Source organism: Bufo bufo, chromosome 2 (genome assembly GCF_905171765.1).
Source record: "Bufo bufo chromosome 2, aBufBuf1.1, whole genome shotgun sequence".
NCBI lineage: Eukaryota > Metazoa > Chordata > Amphibia > Anura > Bufonidae > Bufo > Bufo bufo.
The window spans coordinates 277,736,828-277,763,698 of NC_053390.1; the positions used below are offsets into that span (position 1 = coordinate 277,736,828).

Genomic DNA, 26,871 nt, shown 5'->3' on the forward strand with positions numbered 1-26,871 from the left:
TAACATGTAGCTTACATTGAATTTTCATGGTGACGGGTACCCTTTAATGAGTGGACAATGTAAGGGAATAAACAATGTGTTCCTGATCATTGCCCTGTGTATCAATCGGACCCTTACCTTGGAGTGCTCTTATAGGGTGCTTGTTAACAGTTATTATTTTATTCATTCATATAGTGCCACGTATTCTGCAGCACAGTACACAGATTGTACTTGCTCATCTTCAGCTCGCCTCTGCAAGAAGAGCCAATCATAGCTGAAGGGGCACAGGGTTCGACTAAGTGGTTTTACACCTTCAGTAATGGGAAGTCTCAGCACCCGACCCCAACTTATCAAAACTGCTGCAAAGACACTACAGCACCCATCTCACACACAATATTTAATTCAATAATAGTATAAACTAAATGGTACACCAACCTCTCCTGTATAAACTGGTAAATATAGCCAACAGAATGACTCAGTGATGCAGTAATCTTTATTGAAGATTACAGACTGACAAAATAAAGAAACGCTATCAAGTTTTTAAATCATTTTACTCGTTTCTTCTTGCCGTGCTTTTCAGCAGAAGAGGGTGACAACTGATGAGTGTGCTTTAATCTCCTTCAGCTACTTGCTGGGGCAGGGGCAGGGGCAGCAGAAGCTGCTGCTACTGGGGCTGGAGCAAAGCAACCACGCTTGTGCCACTGCATGTCACGGATACGGCGAACAGACTGTATCTGGGGTTGGTTGGCCTCCCAGTCATTCCAGTGCCTGTATTCATTCTTCTCAAAGACATACTGACGACCTCTGTAGCCAGGATATTCATATCCTACCCAACTGCAACAAAGAACAGACCCAATTAAGTCTTATCGTAACCAGACAGAAATTATCCTTCAGCACTTGTATGTAAAAATAAAAGACATTGTGAAACTGCCGATACCAGTATTTATTCTTCCCATACATCTTGACCTCCTCTTAGGCATAACTGGAATGGTTGTTTTTAAGCTGAAGCAGTTGAACCTATCAGGGCCTATGGATTTCATAGTTGACAAGCTCAGCTAGGGACATCCTTTATTAAAGTGGCATAAACATTAGATAAATGCCAAACCTATTGATTTCAGTGAGATTCGCCAACTATCTAATGTATTTGGGGGCCACCTGACTCTCCCCTGATGGCGTACATTGTGGGAGATAAGGATCAGGCAGTTGGATCTCAACTGCCCAATCTTTTTCTTCTCAGGGACATAAGCCACAACCAGAGAAGTCTGGCAGCGGCTTTCTCCCTCTCCCAAATCCAAACACATGCAGCTGAACAAGCAAGTGCATGAAGGTTCGGGAGAAATAACTGTTAGCCAAACGGCTATCTAACATGTATGACTAGCCTTACTGTACATATGTTGCAAAGATCAGCTCTTGCTCTGGAAGACTTTATGTGACCATTGACTTCAATAAACACCATGTAAGAATGTGGATAGGCAAGTATTACTATAGTAGTACTATACTGGCTTTCACTGCTACGATTTGAGATAACTCCCATTCCAACAGTTCAATCTGTTAGATGCCACTGTCAATGCTGATCGAGGCATCTAAGTGGTTAGAGAGAGAGGGCGCTCCTTCTCTCACCCCACTGGCCTCCTCACAATGAGATCGCAGGCTGGCGAGTGGTTGCTAAGACAGCCAAGGGCCTTCATGTACAAATGCCGTTTCGGTGCTGCCATAAGACAGGGCTTAATAGGCATTATGTCAGTTTTACAATAACATGAGAATGTTCAAATACTCTAGTGGGACATAGAAAAAATGTTCAAAAGTTAAAAAAAAAGTGCAAAAATGTAAAAAAAAATTCTAATAACTCCCCCACCCTCCACACACACACATACACACACACACACACACACACACATACACACACACACACACAAATCATCTTTATTTGTTTCCAAACATGTTTGCTCATGTAAAAATATTATATACGGTATATATATATATATATATATATATATATACAGTACAGACCAAAAGTTTGGACACACCTTCTCATTCAAAGAGTTTTCTTTATTTTCATGACTATGAAGGCATCAAAACTATGAATTAACACATGTGGAATTATATACATAACAAACAAGTGTGAAACAACTGAAAATATGTCATATTCTAGGTTCTTCAAAGTAGCCACCTTTTGCTTTGATTACTGCTTTGCACACTCTGCTTTGCACACTCTGACCTGACTTCTCCTCAACGCAACTGATGGTCCCAACCCCATTTATAAGGCAAGAAATCCCACTTATCAAACCTGACAGGGCACACCTGTGAAGTGAAAACCATTTCAGGGGACTACCTCTTGAAGCTCATCAAGAGAATGCCAAGAGTGTGCAAAGCAGTAATCAAAGCAAAAGGTGGCTACTTTGAAGAACCTAGAATATGACATATTTTCAGTTGTTTCACACTTGTTTGTTAGGTATATAATTCCACATGTGTTAATTCATAGTTTTGATGCCTTCAGTGTGAATCTACAATTTTCATAGTCATGAAAATAAAGAAAACTCTTTGAATGAGAAGGTGTGTCCAAACTTTTGGTCTGTACTGTATATACACACATAATTGGTATCGCTGCATCTGTAATGACTCATACAACAAAATTATCAATTTTTTTAAATCCCGTATGGTGACCCCGTACATTTTTTTTAATGTCAGAAATGTGGTATTTTGTTCATTCCATCTCTCTAAATTGCAACAAAAATCAATCAACACGTTGTATGTACCCAATGAAAACTACAACTTGCTCAGCAAGAAACAAGCCCTCACTCAACTCTGTCAATGGAAAAATAAAAATGTTGTTGGTCTTTGAATGCACAAGCACAAAAAAAAAAGAATAAAAAAAAAAAGTTTTTATTGTGCAAAAGTAGAAAAAAATTATCGGCACAATTGTACTGATCTGCAGAATACAGTTATTATGTCACTTCTACCACACAGTCAATGCCATAAAAGCAAAAAAAATGGCTGTATTTTTTCATGCCATCACCTCAAAAAGTTGTACTGTACATTAGATGCAGCCAAAAATAATGCCACTAAAAAACTAATCCTGCTTAAAAACAATAGCTCTCATGTGGCTATATTGATGGAAAAGTTAATGGCTTTTTAAATGTGTGGATGAAAAAGTAAAAAAATAAATCACAGAGTCTTAAAGGATTTTTCTATTGATGACCTATCCTCAGGATAGGTCATCAATATCAGATTGGCGGGATCCAACACCCGACACCCCCGATGATCAGCTTGCTAAATTCTAGCTCCCAATGAATGTGAAAATTGGAACTTTGGTGAAGAGAATACAATAGATGGCAACAAATGGATCATTGACTAAACCAACCCTAACTTTCCTTTTTGGGCCTATGGGAAGATAAGTACTACTGCAGGAATCATGTCCTCCTCTCACCTTGATGGAATAATACCATATGTGAAAAATTAGTTCTTACGTTCCATTGAGGACCTTAATACTGGCCACACGATCCTGGAAGCCATGAGCCCAAAGACTGGGTACATCGTCATCCACAATCTCCATCTTCCTTCCATTATAGCCAGCATTTTCAAATAGGTGGATTTTATGATCAGCGCTGTCCTACATTAGAACAAGCATAAATAGGGTAAATATGACCTGTGACACATAAATCCCCTAATTTTCCAACCACTTTTCATGCAAGTTGGTTCCAAACATCGATGAGGGGCAATCACCCAAAAATCCCTGTCTGCAGATGAGATGTTGGTTTAATTATTATCCAGGTCATGTCTCAAGGCCTTTTAAAAGGTTGACCATTGACTTATAGGATAGCTGCTTTACATCTGGTGGCATCAGAGGCAGAGCTTGTTTGCATACCTTCCAAGCATCTACTATTTTTTCAGTAAAACACTTTCAAGTCAGATACTAAAAGAAAATAGTAAGAAAGGAGGCTAAGGTTACTTTCACACTAGCGTTTTGGCTTCCCGTTTCTGAGATCCGTCATGGGCTCTCACAAGCGGTCCAAAACGGATCAGTTTTGCCCTAATGCATTCTGAATGGAAAAGGATACTCTCAGAATGCATCAGTTTGCCTCCGTTCAGTCACCATTCCGCTCTGAAGGCGGACACCAAAACGCTGCCTGCAGCGTTTTTCTGTCCACCATGTGGTGCGGAGCAAGACGGATCCGTCCTGGCACACAATGTAAGTCAATGGGGACAGATCCGTTTTCTCTGACATAATAGAAAATGGATCCGTCCCCTATTGAGTTTCAATGGTGTTCAAGACGGATCTGTCATGGCTATAGAAGACATAATGCAACCGGATCCGTTCATGATGGATGCATGCGGTTGTATTATTGTAACGGAATCGTTTTTGCAGATCCGTGACGGATCCTCAAAAAACACTAATGTGAAAGTAGCCCTAGGTTACCTTCACACATGTGGCACAGAGCATGCCCACAACACACAATGTTACTCACAATGTTCAAGGGACGGATGGACATCAAATAGTCGCTCCTGTGGCTGTTAGACCAGGTGTCCCATCTTGGATAGTCCCCCTTTTCCAGGACAAACTGTTCTCCACCAAATGCTTGGCGCTCAAAACTGAGCCATCTACATAAGAAGAACAATTTAAATGACTATATTAACGTTTCTATAAAATATGCATGTCTTTTGTGACATATTAACAATTGAAATAGTTTTCCCAGGCTCCTGATATTGATGCCCTATCCCCAGGCTAGGCCTTCAGTATCTGATCAGTGGGGTCCCGCACCCGGCATCCTCTTGATCAGCTGTTCCCACTTCACTGTTTTTGCTGGTGTCAATTGTATCAACTACTAAACTCTCTATAAAGTTGTGCCCATGTAGCTATGTTACCTAAAAACATGAATATACACAGAACAGAAAGATGATAATATTTGGAACTGGAGCCTTCAATGATAAGCAGAATGTTCAGTGCAACAATCATTTTGATACATTTACCTTTGTCTTTTTACCAGTTTTACTTATGTTACCCAACACTACTCAAAGTTACATAATCATATTGTTTTCTACAGGTTGTCAAGAAAAATGTAGTATTTCAGCATACTAAACTAGAACAAACATGACGGTGCACCTAAGTTTTATAAAATAATTTATTCTGGCAGCACGGTCGCTCAGTTGGCGCCTGGCAGCGCTGGGGTCCTAGGTTCGAATCCAACCAAATGACAACATCTGCATAGAGTTTGTATGTTCTCCCCTTGTTTCCATGGGTTTCCTGCGGGTACTCCAGTTTCCTCCCACACTCCAAAGACATACTGATAGGGACCATAGATTATGAGCTCTATTGGGGACAACTTGATGCTAATGTCTGTAAAGTGCTGCGGAATATGTCAGCGCTATAAAAGTGTGTAAAATAAATACAAATAAATTCTGCATTGGCCAACCAACATGTTTTTCATAACAATTATACTTACGTATATTATACTGTACAGCGATTTTCAGGTTTTTTTTGTTTCTTACTCCCTGCTTTCCCAGTGCCATGACTTTTTTATTTTTCTATTCACATAGAAGGCTTGTTTTTCATGGGAAAAGTTGTACTTTTTAATAATACAATTTAAAATTGTCTATAATGTACTGTAGTACCAAGCTGGAAAAAAAGTCTAAATGGAGTGAAATTGGGGGAAAAAAGCATAGTTTTATGGGTTTTGTTTTATGGTGTTCCCTAAAATGACATGGTAACCTCATTCTGCCGGTCAGTATGATTAAAGCAATACCATATTGGTATAGTTTTTTCTTGTGTTTTAATGCTTAAAAAAAAATAAAAAATTCTCCCATAATTTTTTTTTTATAGTTCTATAGTCTATGGACTTTTGAATCACTTTTTATTAATTTTTTTTGCGAGTTGAAGCTACCAATAATCGGCAAATCAGCCATTTAGATTTTTTTCCCTCTTACACCATTCACCAAACAGGATATTTTTAGATTTCAATAGCATGGGCATTTTGGGATGCAGCAATAGCTATGTTCTATGTTGTATGTTTTTAAAATGGAGAGGGGGGTGATTTGAATTTTTGGGGGGTTATATTTTGAAAAACCTATTTTTACCTATTTTTACTCTTATTTTCAGTCCTCATAGGACTTCATAGCTTTGCAGTGGCAAGCCTTTGAGTCTTCAGAAGGCCCCAAAACCACAACAACCGAATAGCTTTTGCCATCTCGTCATTGTTCACTGGGAGTGCACCACTCTCAGTAATTGACCACTCAGATGTTGTGGTCACAACTGACCATGATATCTGAGGAAATAAGTCCATCATGAGCATAACCACCAGTCACAGACTGTGCCTCGGAGTGTCTGCTGTGCACCATCTTTAAAAATACATCTGCCGTACATGCTTGCCAGATGTGCGGAAAAGGTTAAAGAAGGCATGTTAACTATCTCTGAATAATTGTACAATTTTTCTTACGACTGTGCTTTATTCTCTTATTCTATTAATCCTCCTAGAAATGTATGAATAGTGTTACCAGTTCAGTGTGTCTGTTTGGAAAAAATGTAAAAATTCAGCAGCACCAGATGCACAGCCTTTGGATACAAGAAAATAACAAGGTCTGATTGTTCTGTATTTAAAGGCTATTACACCTCAGCATTAATTTTTAAATTGCACATATTTCATTAAAATGTTTTCTTAATTTGTCTTCTGTAGTTTGCATATATTCCACTAAATTCATAAGCCGTAAGGTCATGCAAATCAAGGAAGTAATAGGTGTTGCTAAGATCTGCAGATGATCAAAATTTCAAGCACCTAGCTCCAATCTGAGGCATGGGGGGGACATAAAAGCCAGATTGAAAGCAAAGTTTTTTAGCGACATGAAACCTCAAAAATAGATCAAGTCTTGTGGGATAATTGTGTGATACCTCCTTTGCCAAGATGTCAGCACTGTTCAACGTTGTGTGTCCTGGTGCTTGGGAGAACAACAATGAACTGGAATGACAGCATGGATGGATCGACTGATTAGAAGAATGGGACATAGTGATCCATTCTGTACTGCAAATTAAATTGGACGTCACATCCCAAGCCTAGGGCAGCAATTAGTGTCTACACAAATCATAATAAGGTGTTTGCACGACATTGGGCTACGGGCCATACAGCTACAGATGTTCCATTGATATAACACCACCACTCTCAAAGGCTGTCATTGTGCAAAGCAAGACAGCAATGGAGAGTGGAATGGAGGTTTATCCTCTTCAGTAATGAGTCCAACTTTTGTCTCAAACACAATGATAGCCGGAGACTGGTGTGACGACCACCTGGGCGACACCATGAAGAGGCCTTTACAACAGACCATCACGTCGGCCCTACTCTTGAAATTATGGGGTGACATCATGTAAAGTAGCCAATGAAGACACACACTAGTGAAAAGGGGAATAGTAATGCTCAGTTGTCAATTAATTAATACATTTCCAGGAGGAACGATACAGTGCAGAGCTAGGTCATCAATATCAGATCAGTGGAGGTCTGACTCCTGGCATCCTCGATGATCAGAGCCCTGCAAAATTACCTCCAGCAGACCACAAATGTGCATGTGTCTGCTTAAACGGTCAGAAACAGACTCCATGAGGGTGATATGAGGGCCCGACGTCCACAGGTGGGGGTTGTGCTTACAGTCCAACACCGTGCAGGACGTTTGGCATTTGCCAGAGAACACCAAGATTGGCAAATTCGCCACTGGCGCCCTATGCTCTTCACAGATGAAAGCAGGTTCACACTGAGCACATGTGACAGACGTGACAAAGTCTTGAGACGCCGTGGAGAACGTTCTGCTGCCTGCAACATCCTCCAGCATGACCGGTTTGGCATTAGGTCAGTAATGGTGTGGGGTGGCATTTCTTTGAAGGCCGCACAGCCCTCCATGTGCTCGCCAGAGGTAGCCTGACTGCCATTAGGTACCGAGATGAGATCCTCAGACCCCTTGTGAGACCATATGCTGGTGCGGTTGGCCCTGGGTTCCTCCTAATGCAAGACAATGCTAGACCTCATGTGGCTGGAGTGTGTCAGCAGTTCCTGCAAGACGAAGGCATTGATGCTATGGACTGGCCCGCCCGTTCCCCAGACCTGAATCCAATTGAGCACATCTGGGACATCATGTCTCGCTCTATCCACCAACGTCACGTTGCACCACAGACTGTCCAGGAGTTGGCAGATGCTTTAGTCCAGGTCTGGGAGGAGATCCCTCAGGAGACTGTCCGCCACCTCATCAGGAGCATGCACAGGCGTTGTAGGGAGGTCATACAGGCACGTGGAGGCCACACACACTACTGAGCCTCATTTTGACTTGTTTTAAGGACATTACATCAAAGTTGGATCAGCCTGTAGTGTGTTTTTCCACTTTAATTTTGAGTGTGACTCCAAATCCAGACCTCCATGGGTTGAAAAATTTGATTTCCATTTTTTTATTTTTGTGTGATTTTGTTGTCAGCACATTCAACTATGTAAAGAACAAAGTATTTCAGAAGAATATTTAATTAATTCAGATCTAGGATGTGTTATTTTTGTGTTCCCTTTATTTTTTTGAGCAGTGTATATTACCCAAATTTTACTCAAAAAGACTTTGAAATATCTAAAAACATTGTGGTAAGAACATCAAACAAGGAAGGTTCCATCATCATACTGAATTCAGGATTGTATAAACGATGCTATCCATGCAAATCGTATACAGAAACTCATCAAACAATCCAACGAATGAATTAAAGAATATTTTGGTTAAAATATTGGATGAAGGCGTTTGTTTAGGCATTCTTAACCAAAAGCAAGAGGAATATATGAATTTGGATGTGTCCCATCTTCCATGCACTGCTCAAGTCCCGTAAAGGGGTTTTCCCACTGCCTCTTCACCCTATAGTATAAGGAATAGGGTCTGCTATGGGGAGAATCTGTGCATGGCTCGACAATCTATTTTAACTACTCATGACTGAAATCCCTGGCCTTTCTCACTTTAGCTAATGTTAATGTTCATGAGTCCGCCATCAGGAGAACGCCAAGCTATAATGGTATGCATGTCAGGATTCAAAGGAGAAATCCGCTGTTCTCCAAAAATAACAATGATGACCATCTGCAGTTTGTTAGAGATCATCTGGACAAGCCAGAAGGTTTTTGCAACAATGTTTTGTGGACGGATGAGACCAAAATTTAACTTTTTGGTTTAAATGAGAAAACACTGCATTCCAGCATAAAACCATCATCCCATCTGGGAAACACAGTGATGGTAGTATCATGGTTTGGGCCTGTTTTGCTGCATCTGGGCCAGGATGGCTTGGCATCAATGATGGACCAATTAATTATATCAGCAAATTCTAAAGGAAAATGTCAGGGAATTTATTCATGAGCAGAATCGACAAGACAACAACCCTAAGCACACAAGTTGCTATACCAAAGAATGGTTAGAATGGTTAAAGATGAATGAAGTTAAAGTTTTGGAATGGCCGAGTCAAATCCCTAACCTTAATCCCATAGATATGTTGTGGAAGAACTTGATGTGAACAGTTTGTGGGAAGAAACCACCAACATAACAGAGTTGAAGCTGTTTTATACGGAGGAATGGACTAAAATTCCTCCAAACGGATGTGCAGGACTAATAAACAATTACCAGAAATGTTTAGTTGTAGTTATTGCTGCACAGGAAGAGGGCACACCAGATACTGAAAGCAAAGATTCACATACTTTTTCGCTCAGATATGTGATATTTAATCATTTTACTCTATAAATAGATTACCAAGTCTAATATTTTTGTCTCATTTGTTTGCTTCGGTTATCTTTTTTGTGAAAATCGGATGTAGTTCCAGGACAAATTTATGTAGAAATTATAGAAAATTCTGAAGGATTCACAAACGTTCAACCACCAGTGTATACAGAAAAAGCAAGGGATATTATGTCCCAGCCTTCAAATATAATATACCCAGTAAAATCCCACATACCACACACATTGTATATAAGTTGCAAAGAACACAACTTACAGTAGAATATAGGATGTACCACTTACAAATCAGAAAACAAAATAGGAGATTATATAATACAGGATACAAATTCACACACTAAAGCCTCATTCACACATCAGTGTTTTGGTCAGTGATTTCCATCAGTGATTGTGAGCCAAAACCAGGATTGGAACCTCCACAGACATAAAGTATAAGGACTTGTTCACACGACCATTGCCCCTCCTTGCCCATGCTGTGGACCGCAAATTGCCGTGGGGATGCAGCATGCAGAGCAAGTTCTATCTTTTTGTGGTGCGGAGGCATGGAACGGAACCCATGGAAGCACTCTGTAGTGCTTCCGTAGGGTTCCATTCCGTGGTTCCGTTCCGCACCGCATCTCCGGATTTGCGGACCCATTCAAGTGACTCATTCATGCGGAATGCACACAGCCGGTGCCCTGTGTATTGTGGACCCTCCGTATAAGGGCCGCAATACAGCAACGGAGGGGCAACAGTCGTGTGAACAAGCCCTAAGAGAGAGATCTGCACCTGTTCTGTGTTTAGAGCCACTCTTAGTTTTGGCTCAAAATCACTGACTGTGTAAATAAGACATAAGGGTCATGCACTAGGGCTTAAGGGCCCCGTGCTGCGGACCGCAAATAGCAGTCCACAATGCATGGGCACCGGCCGTGTGCACTCCATTTGCGGATGCAGACCCACTGACGTGAATGGGTCCGTGATCCGCAAGTTACAGCCAAAGATAGAACTACGTTCTAACTTTTTGCGGTGTGGAGGTACAGACCACGAAAGCTCTTTGTAGTGCTGATCCATGCCGCTGCAAAAGATAGGTGAAGTCATGTCTTTGGTCGTTTCTTGTGGATTGCGGACCCATTCAAGTCAATGGGGTCCGCCTCCGCACCACGGAGTGCACACGGCCAGTTCCCATTTACGGTCCGTAATATGGGCAATGAGCCGTTACATTCATGTGCATGAGCCCTAAGGCCCTTCACAAACACCTCTCCACAGTGTCAAAACACTTATAGAGGGTCATACAATTTAAAATCATTTGCATTTAAAGCTATAGAAAAGGTGCACAGGCCCTCATTAGAGGAAATAAAAACTTTCTGTGAGCGGCTTATTGGACATTAACCCTTCACACACATTTTCCTCGGGGTCTGAATCTGAAATCAGACCTGATGTACATATATTGAGAGCTATGTCTGACCTTCTGGAAATTAAGGAGGTAAATGTTGTAGGCTTTACTAATCTCCCAATTGATTCCTTTTGGAATGGAAGCGAGCGTCGTTTCTCCTCTGTGTAATTTAAATATGACTACGTCTGGTGTAAAAAAAATTAACGCTATGATTAAGAGCCCTTTGGGGTTCAAAACTTGTAAGCAGCTACAGTATACGGCTTGTGCACAGTGTGTATATTTCTAATGGAACTTTAATGGTCTTTATTGTTAATTTATTGGAAAGAGCACTGGAAGAATACTTTTAATAGTGTTGGCTTTGTTTGGGACCCGATTGCCAATTCATAGAATATATCTCCGATCATCGCCAATACAAAATAGGCGGATTTAGGGTGTCAGATTTTGGGATGCCTACAATTTTTAGTATCTTTTTCATACAAACTGTTTTTTTCCTATTGTATGGGCGCACAATGGGGGATATTACTACTGTGTGGAGAAATGGCAAAGGGAGGCATTGTCACATTGGGAACACACAAGGGGTATTATTACTGTGTAGGGATGAAAAGGGGGCACTATTACCATTTGTGGACACTATGGATGGCAAGTGCATAGGTGGGGAGGGCGCTAGAGAGCAAGGAGCCAAAGATATTAGTGCGTTACACTCTGCAGGCTTGAAGACGTTATGGCTGGAAGAAGTCTTAAAGGCTGTCTGTGCCAGATGGAGAAGAAATGCCGAAGAAAATTTCCCACCAGAAAGAATGTCACCTGTAAGTCACTGGATATAACTGTACTGTAATCACTTATACGGTCTGCAGAGCCTATTTAGAACTGGCATTGACCACCTTATGGCCACTGGATGGTGGTAATTTTGGTCTTAGTACAGTGGTTTTTATGCAATATTAGTATGATGGTAATATTCAGTTACTATGTGGTGGTAATTTGTCTGGCGGTATTAACTTATTGGCAATATTGGCTTTGGTATACATATTTTTTTTTTCTTCAGTAACAGTATGATGGTAATATTTATTACTAGTGTACATGTCATGACAGTATTATTCAGTGGTCTAATATCAAATGCAGAAAATTGTCATATGTAGCTATGGTATATACATATATCCATGGGCGTCATTAGGTCAAAAGATGTTTTGTCCAGTGCCCCGAATGCAGGGTCGGCGGATGACTGCTACGTAGTAACCAGTCTCTCCCTCAGTGTGGTGCTGATGAACACCCAGCATTGTGGCCAAGTCAGCAGCTCACTCCCAAAACGTACTTTTATGGGGTCGTACAATAACCCTTCAAGCTAAACCTGCAATCAACTGTTACCGAAATCCACCTCTTGATAGTGTGAGTAATTATTCAAATACTGCGCCGCTCGCTTACTCCCATGGCGCCGCCTCCTAGCTAATTTATTCACTTTACTAGCCTCTGTGTAATCTCGCACAGGCGCACTGGCAGAGGCATCGTCGAGCGAAGTGCGCATGCGCCGTCTCCCAGCGCAGCACGTTTGACGATGCCTCTGCCAGTGCACCTCTGCGAGATTAAGGCGCTTCTCTGCAATTACACAGAGGCAAGTGAAGTGAATAAATTAGCTAGGAGGCGGCGCTGGGTGGGGAGGAGATCTGTGGATGACATTTATGGGGATCTGTGGATGACACTTATGGGGGATCTGTGGATGACATTTATGGGGGATCCGTGGATGACACTGATGGGGATCTGTGGATGACACTTATAGGGGATCTGTGGATGACACTTATGGGGCATCTGTGGATGACACTTATGGGGATCTGTGGATGGCACTGTTATGGATTATCTGTGGGGTTGCCCAGACAGCTAGGCCCTTCACTGTAGTTATTAACCCAATTCAGCAGCCCCCAATTCACTGAAGGGGGGACTGCTGAAATAGGTTAATAACTACTGTGAAGGCCCCCCCCCCCCCACAGTGGGGATGAGGGCATGGCTTTATGGGGTGGGGGCGTGGCTTCACGTGGGCTCGTGCCCCGGATCTCATCAGACTCTAGCAACGCTCCTGCATATATCTATAGCAATAACGCTGGTGCCCCTGCCTAAAGCTGTTATACAGGATTAGAAACACATTGCTGCTTTCTTCTAGAAAACAATGCCACGCTAGTCCATGGGTTGTGTCGGGCACTGCAGCTCGGCTCCACTGAAGTAAATAGTACTGGGCAGAAATACCACATAGGACCGGTGGACAGGTGTGGCAACGCTTTATGAAAAAAGTAGGCATGTTTTCTAATCCTGAATTGCCAATTTAGCACACAGAAATTTGCACTGGTGTTTTTTTTACTGTTATGAAAAGTCATAGGAACCTCTTGTGTTTTTCAATGCTACATGCACTTTTTATGGCATTGTTTAGCCACATATTTATTTTTTTTTTTTGGAGGAAGGCATTTTTTCCCCCGCCATAGTCAAGGAGATGCAAAAACTCCAGGGAAAAATAATGTAGTTTCAACATACTGTGTCTTTAAAAATATCAGAAACAAAATACCATCAATTAGGGGGAAAAAACACCAATAGGAGAAAAAAATGCTATGTGTACTGCATTTCATTTTTCCAATAGACTTTAAGCTAACATCTGGAGTTGGCATTGCAAGCACTGGAAGCTACAGTTAGGTGCACCTGAAGGGTATGGCCCACTCCTTGGTGCACTGAAGCCTTCATTTGCATAAAGTATTTTTTTCAAGAATGCCAAAATAGATTTTCACAAGGCATGATTTTTGATCAGCAGGACACTGCCAGGCAGTATGCCTGATTTAATAGGGTTGATTCTGCTAACAAGTGCTCTTTAAGTAAGTAAACAGCATGCAAGCTCTACTCACGGTCCAGATTCCACCTGGATTGATCCAACTTTCTCAAGCCCTTTCTCTCCCAAGTTCTGGCACTCTCCAGTGAGCTCGCACTTCTTCCCCTGGAAATTCTCCAATTCATAGAGCGTGATCTGAATATCAGGAATGTAAATGACAAGACAGCGGTGTTTATCCTGTTTGATGCTCTGCACAAAGCATACCATGTATCTCACTTAGCTTTATTTTCTGGAGTTTCCAGACAAAGTCTTGTTAAATGACCAAGCTCAGGCTCTGTTCGCAAGCTGTTATTTTAACAAGTTCAAGCCAGCATACCCCTAAGGTATCCACGACACCCCATGCACCCTGCATATGCAAAAAGATTGCATTTTTCCAGGGGCGGCTTGGCCATAGACCTTACAGGGAAATTTCCCGGTGGGCCGATGCCCAGGGGGCCGTCTGTGTCCTCCTCACAGCTGGCCAGTGGAAGTTTTTGGGGATGTATTTTGTGCTGCTGGCAGTATTTTGTGATGGACTGTGGTATTTGGCTCTGTTGGGGTGGTACAATGTGCCACAATATGGGATTTCTGGCCCTGCCTTCCATCAGTTCGCACCCAACTACAAAACTGGGCCACTTTAATGTATTTTTTCCAAAGCCACTTTAAGTTCCCAGTCCGCACCTGCCTTTTTCATATACACAGGGCCGGTATGTGTCTGCATACTTTGTATAGGAAAGCTTAGTCTGTTGTGCTTCATAACCCAGAGGGATACAACCAATTAACATGCCATGCGGTGTTCATTTTTTTTTTACAATGGGAGTTGAATGAAAATATATGCCACTGTACAGTATGGCTATCGAGTGGTATATGTTGTAGACTTCCACTGAAGACATGTTGGGAATACATATATCTCTGGAGGAAGGGGAAAAAAAGATCTAAACGTGACATTACAGTGAAGTTTTTGGCCTCTGAGGTATGAGAAATTAATTTTAAATTTACTTACTACAAGGGTCCATTCACACGTCCGTAGTGTTTTGCGGATCCGCAATACACCCAGCCGGCACCCCCATAGAACTGCCTATTCTTGTCCACAATTGCGGAGCCGCGGCCCGGAAGTTCGAGCCGCGCTCCGTAAATGCAGATGCGAGAGCACATAGTGTGCTCTACGCATCGATTCCTGCCCCATTGAGAATTAATGGGTCCGCACCCGTTCCCGATATTGCGGAACGGATGCGGACCCATTTGCGGACATGTGAATGGACCCTAAGTAACATTTTCCTTCCTGACCAAGACACAAATCATGTTGGAAAATTCTGGAAAAGTTATGTGACTCTGTGTCTTTGGGTGCAAGGGTAGAACCCCAACTGACCTTCATCGCAGCTCAAAGGGTGCCTTTTAACTACAACCAAGGTCGCCTATCACTACACCACATACTTACTCATTGGAGCAGGGCCTGCTCCTTCACAACCCAGGATGACATATAGCATTTTTATTTTTCACTTCCTGTTTCTCTAAAGTGTGGCTTTCAGAGTTTGAGAAAGACCATTAAAGAGGACCTTTCACCACTCCTGACTTGTCTGTTTTAGTGACTATTTGCATTCTCCATGTAATTAAAATTCTGGAGAATCTATTCTTATGTCTGTATGTTGTGCCATTCCTTTTCCTGCTAGAAGTTATGAATTAATTGCTAGAAGGTTGCAGAAAGTCCAGACCGGTTATCAGTTGGGGTGTGTCCCTGCGCAGTGTGACCCTGGCAGCACTAATTGTATAATGTCAGAATGTGCAGGGACACACCCCAACTGGTAACACCAATCTGGATCTTTATTGCAAACTACTAGCAATTCAGAACTTCTAGCAACAATGATAAACTAATAGTATGACATAGAGTCCCAAGAATAGACTCAGAATTGTTATTACATGGGGAATGCAAGTGATTAGTAAAACTGACATGTTAGGAGAGGTGACAGCTCCTCTTTAAATTATTTCGAAATACTGATCTAATTGCCATAAAATAAAGATGAATTTATTCTGAAATACGCCTATATTAGGCGTATTCCAGGCGCAGATGGTAGCGCAACGGATAGTTGTGCCGCTATCTGTGACTTCTCCCTGCTCACGCCAGGCCCATCTCATTCATCATTTTCTACGACTGTTTCAGGCGTAGAAAATAGTCTAAATGTAAGACAGCTATGGAGCTTTATTAAGACCGGCATCTAAAACTGGCGAAAAAGTTTCTAGGTCTCAATTTTGAGTGCAGAGTTCTTCTTCAAAGGGCTTTTTCCATACAAATGTTTTTGCATCTATCCACAGGATAGGAGATAAGTTTCAGATTGCTGGGGGTCCAACTGCTTGGACCACCAGTGATCCCTAGAAATGGAGGGTCCCCAAGTCCCTTCTCTGAATGAAATAGTAGTGCAAATATCAGTCCACTGCTGGATTCACTTCTATTGGACTGAAACAGTCATTTATCCTGTAGACAGGTGATAAATATTCTTCATGCATATCCTCTTTAAGGTATCAGGTGGACAATAGCTGCAAGGGGTTGTCCCATAAAAAATATTCTACAGTTTTCAAACCAGCAACTGGATCTGATTACTTTTGTAATTGCATATAATTAAAAAATTTGGCATAGCCAGTGAGCTATTCAATAAAATCTATCTGTATAGTGCCACCTGCTGTTTGTTTTTTCTTATTTCTTTGAGCTGCTCACTGAGAAGGCCGCACATGCTCAGTTTCATCCTTCAACTGCCTCCTGAGCTGTGATAGGGAGAGCATGGACACGCCCCCTTAGCTGCAGCAGAAAAGACACTCCCCTTGAGCTGTCAGTTTGATATAAATCTTGCAGAGCAATGAATGGGGAGATCTCTGGATCCATGTGAGGTACAGGGCTGGTTCTAGGTTTGTTAGAAAGAGATTGTCATGTACTATATGATGTCTGATTTTCATTTTTTACATTAGTCATGCGAAAACCCCCTTAAAGGGGTTGTCCGGGTTCAGAGCTGAACCCGGACATACCTCCATTTTCACCCCGGAAGCCCTCCTGACTTGAGCATCGGAGCAGTTCATGCTCCAATGCTCTCCTTTGCCCTGCGCTAATTCGCGTAGGGCAAAGGCATTTTTTGGAGATCCGGTGATGTACCGGGGCTCTCCATGGGGCTGCCAGGAAGCCCGGTGACGTCACCGGCACTGATGGGCGGGATTTAGCGCTGCCCTAGCCAGTAAAACGGCATTCACTAGATACACATTCCAATGAATCAGACATTATTTTTCAACAATGCATGGCATATCCACAGATCCAGTAAAACATCCATTTAGAAAAATGCAAAGCACAATTTACACATGACAAGTTCATTGTCTGTGATTTAAATTAAGCAAAATACTGTACTCTTCCTTAAAAAAAAAAAACAGTAGAGATATGCCACAGTAGCACCCCCTGCTGGTCAAAGATGGCACTGCAGAATGTTACTTTACATAACAATAGAGATAAGGCACTGGAGGATCAGTGATCCCAGAGTCTGTGAACAGGCCTTGTATGCCTTATAGACTATTTTATAAGAACCATTTGGCCCATCTAGTCTGCTCAATATACAGAATACTATGAATAGCCCCTGGCCCGATCTTATATGAAGGATGGCCTTATGCCTATCCCATGCATGCTTAAACTCCTCCACTGTATTTGCAGCTACCACTTCTGCAGGAAGGCTATTCCATGGATCCACTACTCTCTAAGTAAAGTAATACTTCCTGATATTGCTTTTAAACCTTTGCCCCTCTAATTTAAAACTATGTCCTCTTGTAGCAGTTTTTCTTCTTTTAAATATGCTCTCCTCTTTTACCTTGTTGATTCCCTTTATGTATTTAAAAGTTTCTATCATATCCCCTCTGTCTCGTCTTTCTTCCAAGCTATACATATTAAGCTCCTTTAATCTTTCCTGGTAAGTTTTATCCTATAGAAACATAGAATGCTGCCGATAATATGCAAAGTGGAACGGGAACAAACAAGGACAGGCCATCAATATCTGAGACCACTTACCTTTGCCGATTGGCTGTTCTGCAGTAGCTCCAGCACCAGAAATTGTCACTGGAACTACACAGCTCTGTCCATTGTGGAGGGCAGAAGGGTGCACCTAGCCTTTCTGCTGCCTGAGGTCGAAAACTGAAACAGCGCCCCCCCCCCCCCCCCCCATACCAATTTCTTTACCTAACCCCTTTGGCACAATGAAAGCGCTCATTGCCCATGGCCCTTCTGCTGCCCCCCTCTTGCTCCTACCTGGTGCTGCCTCCCTTGGTCTCATTGGTGGTGCACCCCTGGTGGAGGGAGCTGGTTACTGCAGAAATGCTCCTATTAAAGTGAATGGGAGCAGCAGTTACAAGCTCCATCCACTGCACAATGGCCAGAGCTACTCTGAAACAGGGTGATGCAGGGTGTCAGACCTCCACCGATTAGATATTGATGGCCTATCCTGAGAAAAGGCCATTAACAGTAAAGGAGTTGTCAAACACTTTAAGTGATAATGCAAATATATTGCATTTCAGAGAAATATGTGGCATTTTCTCAGCCTGCGGTCTATCTGTATCTGTCATCAGCTCTATTTAATACGTGTTGATGATGGCACAATCAATGTATCAGATATTGCCTTTTTTTGAGATGTATCAGCAGCGTGTAGTACAGTATATGAAAATAGTGGCATCCTGCATGGTATAGTAAATGACTGATAATGGTTTCCTTACATGACATGTCACTGTATCATGTCATATTGCTGACTAAGACTGTGGAAATCGTGCTGCACATCTCTTTCTGGTCTGTTCTCATTCTACTTTAAGATTAAATGAAAAGCTCTCCTCCCCTCAGCGAACGGTTTGTGTACATGTATATTATACCTCAAGTGGTCATATGGATTGCAATCTCATTTTAGGTTGCCAACCTTAGGCCCCATCCGCCCCCCCCCCCCCCCCCAAAAAAAAAGTCATAGTACTTTAGCATGGGCAGCAAGGTGGCTCAGTGGTTAGCACTTTGCCTTGCCTTCTTGGGTTCGAATCCAACCAAGGGCAACATCTATATGGAGTCTGTAGGGTCTTCTGGAAAACATGAGGTAATGCTCTGTTCATTATATCGTTATTGTAGAGAAATGACATCAGTATTGGTATATGCCATTCAGTTCTCATTGGCACAGAAGGGAGGGGAATTGTTTTAACTGAAAGCCTTCTTTTGCTTAAAGGGACACTGACAGGGTTTTTTTTCTCCCGACGAGGTGAAATCCTGCGCATGCCCAGTACTATCTTCCTGGCATCAGTCTCATCTTGTCGCTCCGTGTGTGCGCCGGATAAGGTCCCTGGCACCCTCTAGCTCCAGTAGAAGATAGTACTGAGCATGCGTGGGATTTCACTGCGTAGGGAGAAAAAAAAGCCGCACAGTGCAGTGAATACTAATGAGCTGCGCGGCACTAGGAGACGGCAGTTGGGGCGCGGCTGGGCACACAACTGAATGAGGGACAGCCCCTTGGGCACAAAGTAAGGTAATTTGCATATTGATAAAAACACTTTTTATAAGTAAAGGAAAGGCAGCGAGGGGTGATAATGGTATAGTTTAATGAAGCATATTAAGACCAATAGAAGAATATATGTCACTTTATAGGCTCTAACGGCCTGTCAGTGTCCCTTTAAGGATCATGAGCGCTACATAAAACCAATGGAAGCCCGGCAAACCACCTGTACAAGGAGCTAAACTATCACAGAGACTGCGCTGGTCTACATGTTTGTATGTTCACATGAACCAAAGCCATGACACTGTTCCAGATCTGTCATGCAGTGAACGCCTCCTTACTTCTGGCATCAGAAGTGATGGATCTGGCAGGGCATATAAATTGGGGGTTATCAATATGAGACAACCCATTTAACAATTGCCTGCAGAACCAAATGATTATAGTGGGATTCTGAATGAGGTGCCAGAGTAATATGGTTCTTCGTATAGCTTGGTATGAAGATGTGTTCGCAGCTAACAGTAAGGAGGCCACATACACGGAACCCTGTAGAGCTATCAGTTGGAAACTAAGGTTGGATATAATTTCCTTGTGTGTTGTTGGCTTAATTTTACGTGGTCCTTCGACTACAGCAGACAGGGTCTAAATCTAAATCATTTATACTGTTTTACTTTTTTACTGTTGTAATCCCCAATTAGTATGTGTTGCACAATTTACAACGCAGTCCAGTGCACATCTTGCATGATGTATGCAGTCCTGGAACAGGAGTTCAAGGGTGTATATCTTTGTTCTAGATGTGAGCAAATTACCCGTTTGGAATCGCAGATCGAGTCTCTAAATGGGCAAGTTGCAACACTGAGAGGCATTGATAATTTGCAAAAGAGTTTGCTTCTCACCGAGCAAGCACTCTTTGGGGTAGATGAGGGGGAGGGTGACAGAGAGGAGGCTGAGGAAAGTGAGGTAGCTAGCTGGGTAAAAGTTAGAAAGTGGGGTAGAGGGAAGAGTGCCAGGGAGGCTAGCCCTGATCTGTCACACCCCAACAAGTTTGCACGTTTGGCAGATGAGGGGGATGTCAGTCCGGGGACGGCACTGCTGCAGCCAGACACTTCCTCTGCCAGTCAGGGGAATGTCAGCTCCAGTAAGCAGGGGACTGGGAGAGCAGGGCAGGCCAGACAGGTGCTGGTAGTGGGAGACTCCATTATTAGGGGAACAGATAGGGAAATCTGTCACAAAGACCGTGATCGCCGAACAGTGTGCTGTCTTCCTGGCGCTAGAGTTTGACACATCGCGGATCGGGTTGACAGATTACTGGGAGGGGCTGGAGACGATCCAGCGGTCATGGTCCATATCGGAACCAATAACAAAGTTAGAGGTAGGTGGAGAGTCCTTAAAAATGATTTCAGGGATTTAGGTCAAAAGCTGAGGGCAAGAACCTCAAAGGTAGTATTTTCCGAAATACTGCCTGTACCACGAGCCACACAAGAAAGGCAATGGGAGAGTAGGGAGATTAACAAGTGGCTCAAGAACTGGTGTAGGAAGGAGGGGTTTGGGTTCCTGGAGAACTGGGCCGATTTTTCTATCGGCTACAGGCTCTATCGTAGGGACGGGCTGCACCTCAATGGGGAAGGGGCAGCTGTGCTGAGGAGAAAGATGGCTAGAAGGTTGGAGGAGTGTTTAAACTAGGGACTGGGGGGGAGGGTAATTACATAATAGGAGGGGAACATAGTGCAGATAGAGACCGGGGGCAAGGTAAAAAAGAATGGGGGAGGAATGGAAGGAGGGACTAGAACAGTTCAGAAGGAAAGGTGTAGGGTAAAAAATATACATAAACCTCTCAAATGTATGTATACTAATGCCAGAAGCCTGACTAATAAAACTGGTGAACTGGAATTAGTGATGTGTGAGGAGGACTATGACATAGTGGGAATAACTGAGACATGGCTGGATGATAGCTATGACTGGGCAGTTAATGTACAGGGTTACAGTCTGTTTAGAAAGGATCGTCAAAACCGGAGAGGGGGAGGGGTCTGCCTTTATGTAAAGTCCTGTCTAAAGCCCACATTCCGAGAAGGTATAAGTGAGGGACATGAACATGTGGAGTCACTGTGGGTAGAGATACATGGAGCTAAAAACAACAATAAATTACTAATAGGAGTTTACTATAAACCACCTAATATACCAGAGTCCACAGAAAATCTACTACTAAACGAGATAGACGAGGCGGCAAATCATAATGAGGTGGTTATTATGGGGGACTTCAACTACCCAGATATAGACTGGGAAACTGAAACTTGTATATCTCATAAGGGAAACAGGTTCTTGGCAATAACCAAAGACAATTACCTCTCCCAACTGGTTCAGGACCCGACTAGAGGGACGGCCATACTGGACTTAGTATTAACCAATAGACCTGACAGAACAACAGATGTGCAGGTTGGGGGACACCTGGGAAATAGTGACCATAAAGTAATAACCTTCCAATTATCATTCAAAAGAGCGTTTCTACAGGGAGGAACAAAAATACCAAACTTCAAAAAAGCTAAATTTAGCCAACTAAGAGAGGCCATAGGCCAAACTAACTGGGACAAAGTCCTCACAAATACAGGCACAAAATGGGATATCTTTAAAAACATCCTAAAATCTCATTGTGAGAGGTACATACCGTATGGTAATAAAAGGTTAAGGAACAAAAAGAAACCAATGTGGATAAATAGAACTGTAAAGAAAGCAATAAATGACAAAAAGAAAGCATATAAAACAATAAAACAGGAGGGTAGCACGGAAGCACTGAAAACTATAAGGAAAAAAATAGAACATGTAAAAAACAAATAAAAGCGGCCAAACTAGAGACCGAGAGATTAATTGCCAAAGAGAGTAAAACTAACCCTAAAATGTTCTTCAATTATATAAATGTTAAAAAGTATAAATCTGAAGGTGTCGGCCCTTTAAAGAGTAATGAGGGGGGAGTCGCAGAGAGCGACGAGGAGAAAGCAAAGCTGTTAAATATTTTTTTCTCCAATGTATTCACTGAGGAAAATAAATTGTCAGATGACATGCAGAATGCAAAAATAAATTCCCCATTAAAAGTGTCCTGTCTGACCCAGGAAGAAGTACATCAGCGACTTAAAAAGATTAAAATAGACAAATCGCCAGGACCGGATGACATACACCCCCGTATCCTAAAGGAATTAAGTAATGTCATAGCCAGACCCTTATTTCTGATATTTGCAGACTCTATACTGACAGGGAATGTCCCACAGGATTGGCGCGTGGCATATGTGGTGCCAATATTCAAAAAGGGGCCAAAAACAGAGCCTGGAAACTATAGGCCGGTAAGTTTAACATCTGTTGTGGGTAAACTGTTTGAAGGTTTTCTGAGAGATGCTATATTAGAGCATCTCAACAGAAATAAGCAAATAACGCCATATCAGCATGGCTTCGTGAGGGATCGGTCATGTCAGACTAATTTAATCAGTTTCTATGAGGAGGTAAGTTCTAGACTTGACAGCAGCGAATCAATGGATGTCGTATATCTGGAGTTCTCCAAAGCATTTGACACTGTACCACATAAAAGGTTAGTATATAAAATGAGAATGCTCGGACTGGGAGAAAACATCTGTATGTGGGTAAGTAACTGGCTGAGTGATAGAAAACAGAGGGTGGTTATTAACGGTACACACTCAGATTGGGTCACTGTCACTAGTGGAGTACCTCAGGGGTCAGTATTGGGCCCTATTCTCTTCAATATATTTATTAATGATCTTGTAGAAGGCTTGCATAGTAAAGTATCAATTTTCGCAGATGACACTAAACTGTGTAAAGTAATTAGCACTGAAGAGGACAGTATACTACTACAGAGGGATCTGGATAGATTGGAGGCTTAGGCAGATAAGTGGCAGATGAGGTTTAACACTGATAAATGTAAAGTTATGCACATGGGAAGGAAAAATGCAAGTCACCCGTACATACTAAATGGTAAAACACTCGCTAATACTGACATGGAAAAGGATCTAGGAATTTTAATAAACAGCAAACTAAGCAGCAAAAACCAGTGTCAGGCAGCTGCTGCCAAGGCCAACAAGATAATGGGTTGCATCAGAAGGGGCATAGATTCCCGTGATATGAACATAGTCCTACCACTTTACAAATCGCTAGTCAGACCACACATGGAGTACTGTGTACAGTTCTGGGCTCCTGTAAACAAGGCAGACATAGCAGAGCTGGAGAGGGTTCAGAGGAGGGCAACTAAAGTAATAACTGGAATGGGGCAACTACAGTACCCTGAAAGATTATCAAAATTAGGGTTATTCACTTTAGAAAAAAGACGACTGAGGGGAGATCTAATTACTATGTATAAATATATCAGGGGTCAGTATAGAGATCTATCCCATCATCTATTTATCCCCAGGACTGTGACAGTGACGAGGGGACATCCTCTGCGTCTGGAGGAAAGAAGGTTTGTACACAAACATAGACGAAGATTCTTTACGGTAAGAGCAGTGAGACTATGGAACTCTCTGCCTGAGGAGGTGGTGATGGTGAGTACAATAAAGGAATTCAAGAGGGGCCTGGACGTATTTCTGGAGCTTAATAAAATTACAGGCTATAGCTACTAGAGAGGGGTCGTTGATCCAGGGAGATATTCTGATTGCCTGATTGGAGTTGGGAAGGAATTTTTTATTCCCCTAAAGTGGAGAAAATTGGCTTCTACCTCACAGGGTTTTTTGCCTTCCTCTGGATCAACTTGCAGGATAACAGGCCGAACTGGATGGACAAATGTCTTTTTTCGGCCTTATGTACTATGTTACTATGTTACTATGTTACTATGAATGTTGGTCTAAAAAAATTGCAGATTTTGTAAATAACATACCACGGATAAAGAAGACAGTGTAGCACAGAAGCTCACATTAAAACCAGATTTTGTACAATGTAATATTTGATTTATAGTAGCATAAATGAATGACTATAGTACAGTAATATGAAAAAATGCAGACATAAACACTACTGGTAAAAGGAGATAGATCTCTCTGGCTGAACTACGGGTCCAAGATGGAAGAGCTTGTAGTGACATCCCACAGGAGGACATCCAGCATCTGTATGACCATTGCCATGTCAGAGGGGCAGCCTGTATCACAGCAAGGAGAGATGCCACCCAGTATTACTGTGACCTGCCTCATCAAATACTCTGCTGAAGAACCCAAAATAAAGGGTGTGTGATCACTGACCAAGCACCACTAGCAGTTTATACTTTGTCCATCTTAGCTTTTTTCTAAGGTGTTCTTTTCTCATTTTCCAGTAGTGTATAAATACATTATACAGTAATTAGAATATTTCACTATATAATATATCAATGCAAAGATTATTGACAAAATGAAAATGCAAGATTTGTGCTCATAATTATCCCTGATGTATGATCCTATAATTCTGATACAGAATTACAGCACTTATCCTAGCTATGGTAATGGCAGATAATATATAGGTGAACCACTGATTTAGCACAATACCTTGTAGTTGCCGCCAATACCACCATGGCTCTTTCCAGCTGCCATCTGTTCTGGAGTACTCTGTGGTTCACTCATGTTTACCTGGAGCAAAAGGAATGGTATTAGTAATGCAAGGCAAATCAATGAATATTCATGAGAATATACCATGTGAATTAGTGGAACAGGACCACAATATTAAAAAGGCGCCTCTTTAGGTGTTGACACCCACCACTAATCTCCTGCCCCATCTTTTTAACATGATCTTTGGGTTGGTTCCCCACACCCTTTCCTTGCTTACTAATATGGTATGACCCATGAAGAGGGGATCTCTGAACACATTTTCACAATACACCCCATAGCAAAGGCGTCCTATATGATACGTATGCTCCTGAGTATACAATAAAACCTGGAGAGGAAGTTATTTAAAAAGATGTTTCAATAGTAATCTAACAGGTAAATTAGAAATATATCATCTCACGTTTGGATCTCTTTCATATAATCGTATGGGGTTGGCCCATGAAAATCTGAATACTTTTGCAATTGTCTGCATTTACATTTATTGCAGCCACTGAATTCTTCAATAAAATATGTCTGTATAGTGCCACCTGCTGTTTGTTTTTTTCCTCACTTCTCTGTCCACCTCAGTAACATTGATGAGGAGAACGCTCATGCTCAGTTCCATCCATCAACTGTCACCAGCCCTATCTACTCTAAGAAACTGTAGCAGTTACATGGAGAGAGCTGCAGCAGAAAGGACACATCCCTTGAGCTGTGATAGGGAGAGAGCTGCAGGAGAAAAGACACACCCAGCCCCCTGAGCTGCCAGCTTGAAATAAATCTAGCAGAACAACTGGGGCATTAAATGGAAAGAGATCTAGATCCATGTGAGGTACAGGGCAGGTTCTAGCTTTGTAAGAAACAGGTCGTCATGTACTAGATGATGTCTTATTTTAATATTTTTTACATTATTCAAGGAATAACCTTTTAAGTTAGGCTTGTTTCACACTAGCTTTTAAACTACTCGGCAGGCTGTTCCGGCAGAGGAACAACCTGCCGGAGTTCATCATACTCGGCATAGCCAGATACTACCTTTCTCTGCCACAGCCAATTGACAACAATGGGACCCGGTGGGGATCTGGACAGTTTCCAGCATAAATGCTGGGATTCGGCTCGACAAAAACCAGTGCAAGCAACTTTTTTGGGCCGCCCATATCCCAGCTCTCATGCCGAAAAAAAGACCGGATACCCACCGGGTCCCATTGTAGTCAATGGGTTCGGGAGTTGCTTCGGCCCTATCCAGCTATGCCGGATACAATGAACTCCACAGGCTAATCTTTGCTGGGTAGTTTTAATGCTAGTGTGAAACTAGCCAAAGCTGAATAACTGTTCTCTTTTCTGTGCAGTTTTCTGTAATCCTGTGTAATTGGATTTATGCGATTTTATATCTCGCCTACACATCAATGTCTTGCCCAGAACATATATTGTTAAAACTATTAACCAGTTTAAGTGGTGGTAATAGATATTCAGAGAGTCTGTAGGCGTAAATATAAAGACCAGCTGTGAATATGATACTGATGACCTTTAGATTGAGACTGTAGGTCAATAGACATTAATCTGGCCAGCCTGCTAGCTTTTACTGTTATCCAGATGAATGAGCTTTACAGATGAAAAGGCCTCTTTTTTTGCTACGTGTGATATTAGCTGACAGAATACTATGCAAAGGGATAGAGCATAGGACGCAAAACATTTAGGGCAGTTTAAGCCTTATTAATATCTCCCCTCAGTTTTCATTATTTGTCTGCATTACTTTTGATCACCACTAGAGGGACCCTCTGGTAATCTCTACAGTGTGTGACAGATTCAAGTAAACTAAACTACCAAGCTACCAAAAGTTCTGACTAGTCATATGAACATTGCAGACATAATGTGGTTTCTAGCATTCCCTATGGGGGAAAAGTTGCAGAAGGCCTACAATTTAATATAATTTTATATAATTTATCC

The 26,871-nt window shown here is 42.1% G+C and overlaps 1 protein-coding gene across 1 annotated transcript; it reads right to left on the reverse strand.

Moving 5' to 3' along the window:
- Positions 1-593: 593 nt before the first annotated feature.
- CRYBB3 (crystallin beta B3) lies at positions 594-24,987 on the reverse strand. The gene is made up of 5 exons (XM_040416570.1): positions 24,892-24,987; positions 13,945-14,063; positions 4,446-4,578; positions 3,447-3,589; positions 594-813 (listed from the first exon to the last, which is right to left on the reverse strand). The coding sequence occupies exons 1-5, from the start codon at positions 24,964-24,966 to the stop codon at positions 600-602; spliced, it is 684 nt and encodes a 227-aa protein (XP_040272504.1). The 5' UTR covers positions 24,967-24,987; the 3' UTR covers positions 594-599.
- Between the last annotated feature and the right edge of the window lie 1,884 nt (positions 24,988-26,871).

Excerpts from the sequence above, each read along its gene's own strand:
- CRYBB3 (XM_040416570.1), bottom strand. The coding sequence starts at position 24,966 with ATGAGTGAACCACAGAGTACTCCAGAACAGATGGCAGCTGGAAAGAGC. Across the intron at positions 14,064-24,891 it reads GTATTGGCGGCAACTACAAG|ATCACGCTCTATGAATTGGA; the intron begins GTATTGTGCTAA and ends CCTGATATTCAG. Across the intron at positions 3,590-4,445 it reads CCATCCGTCCCTTGAACATT|GACAGCGCTGATCATAAAAT; the intron begins GTGAGTAACATT and ends GTTCTAATGTAG.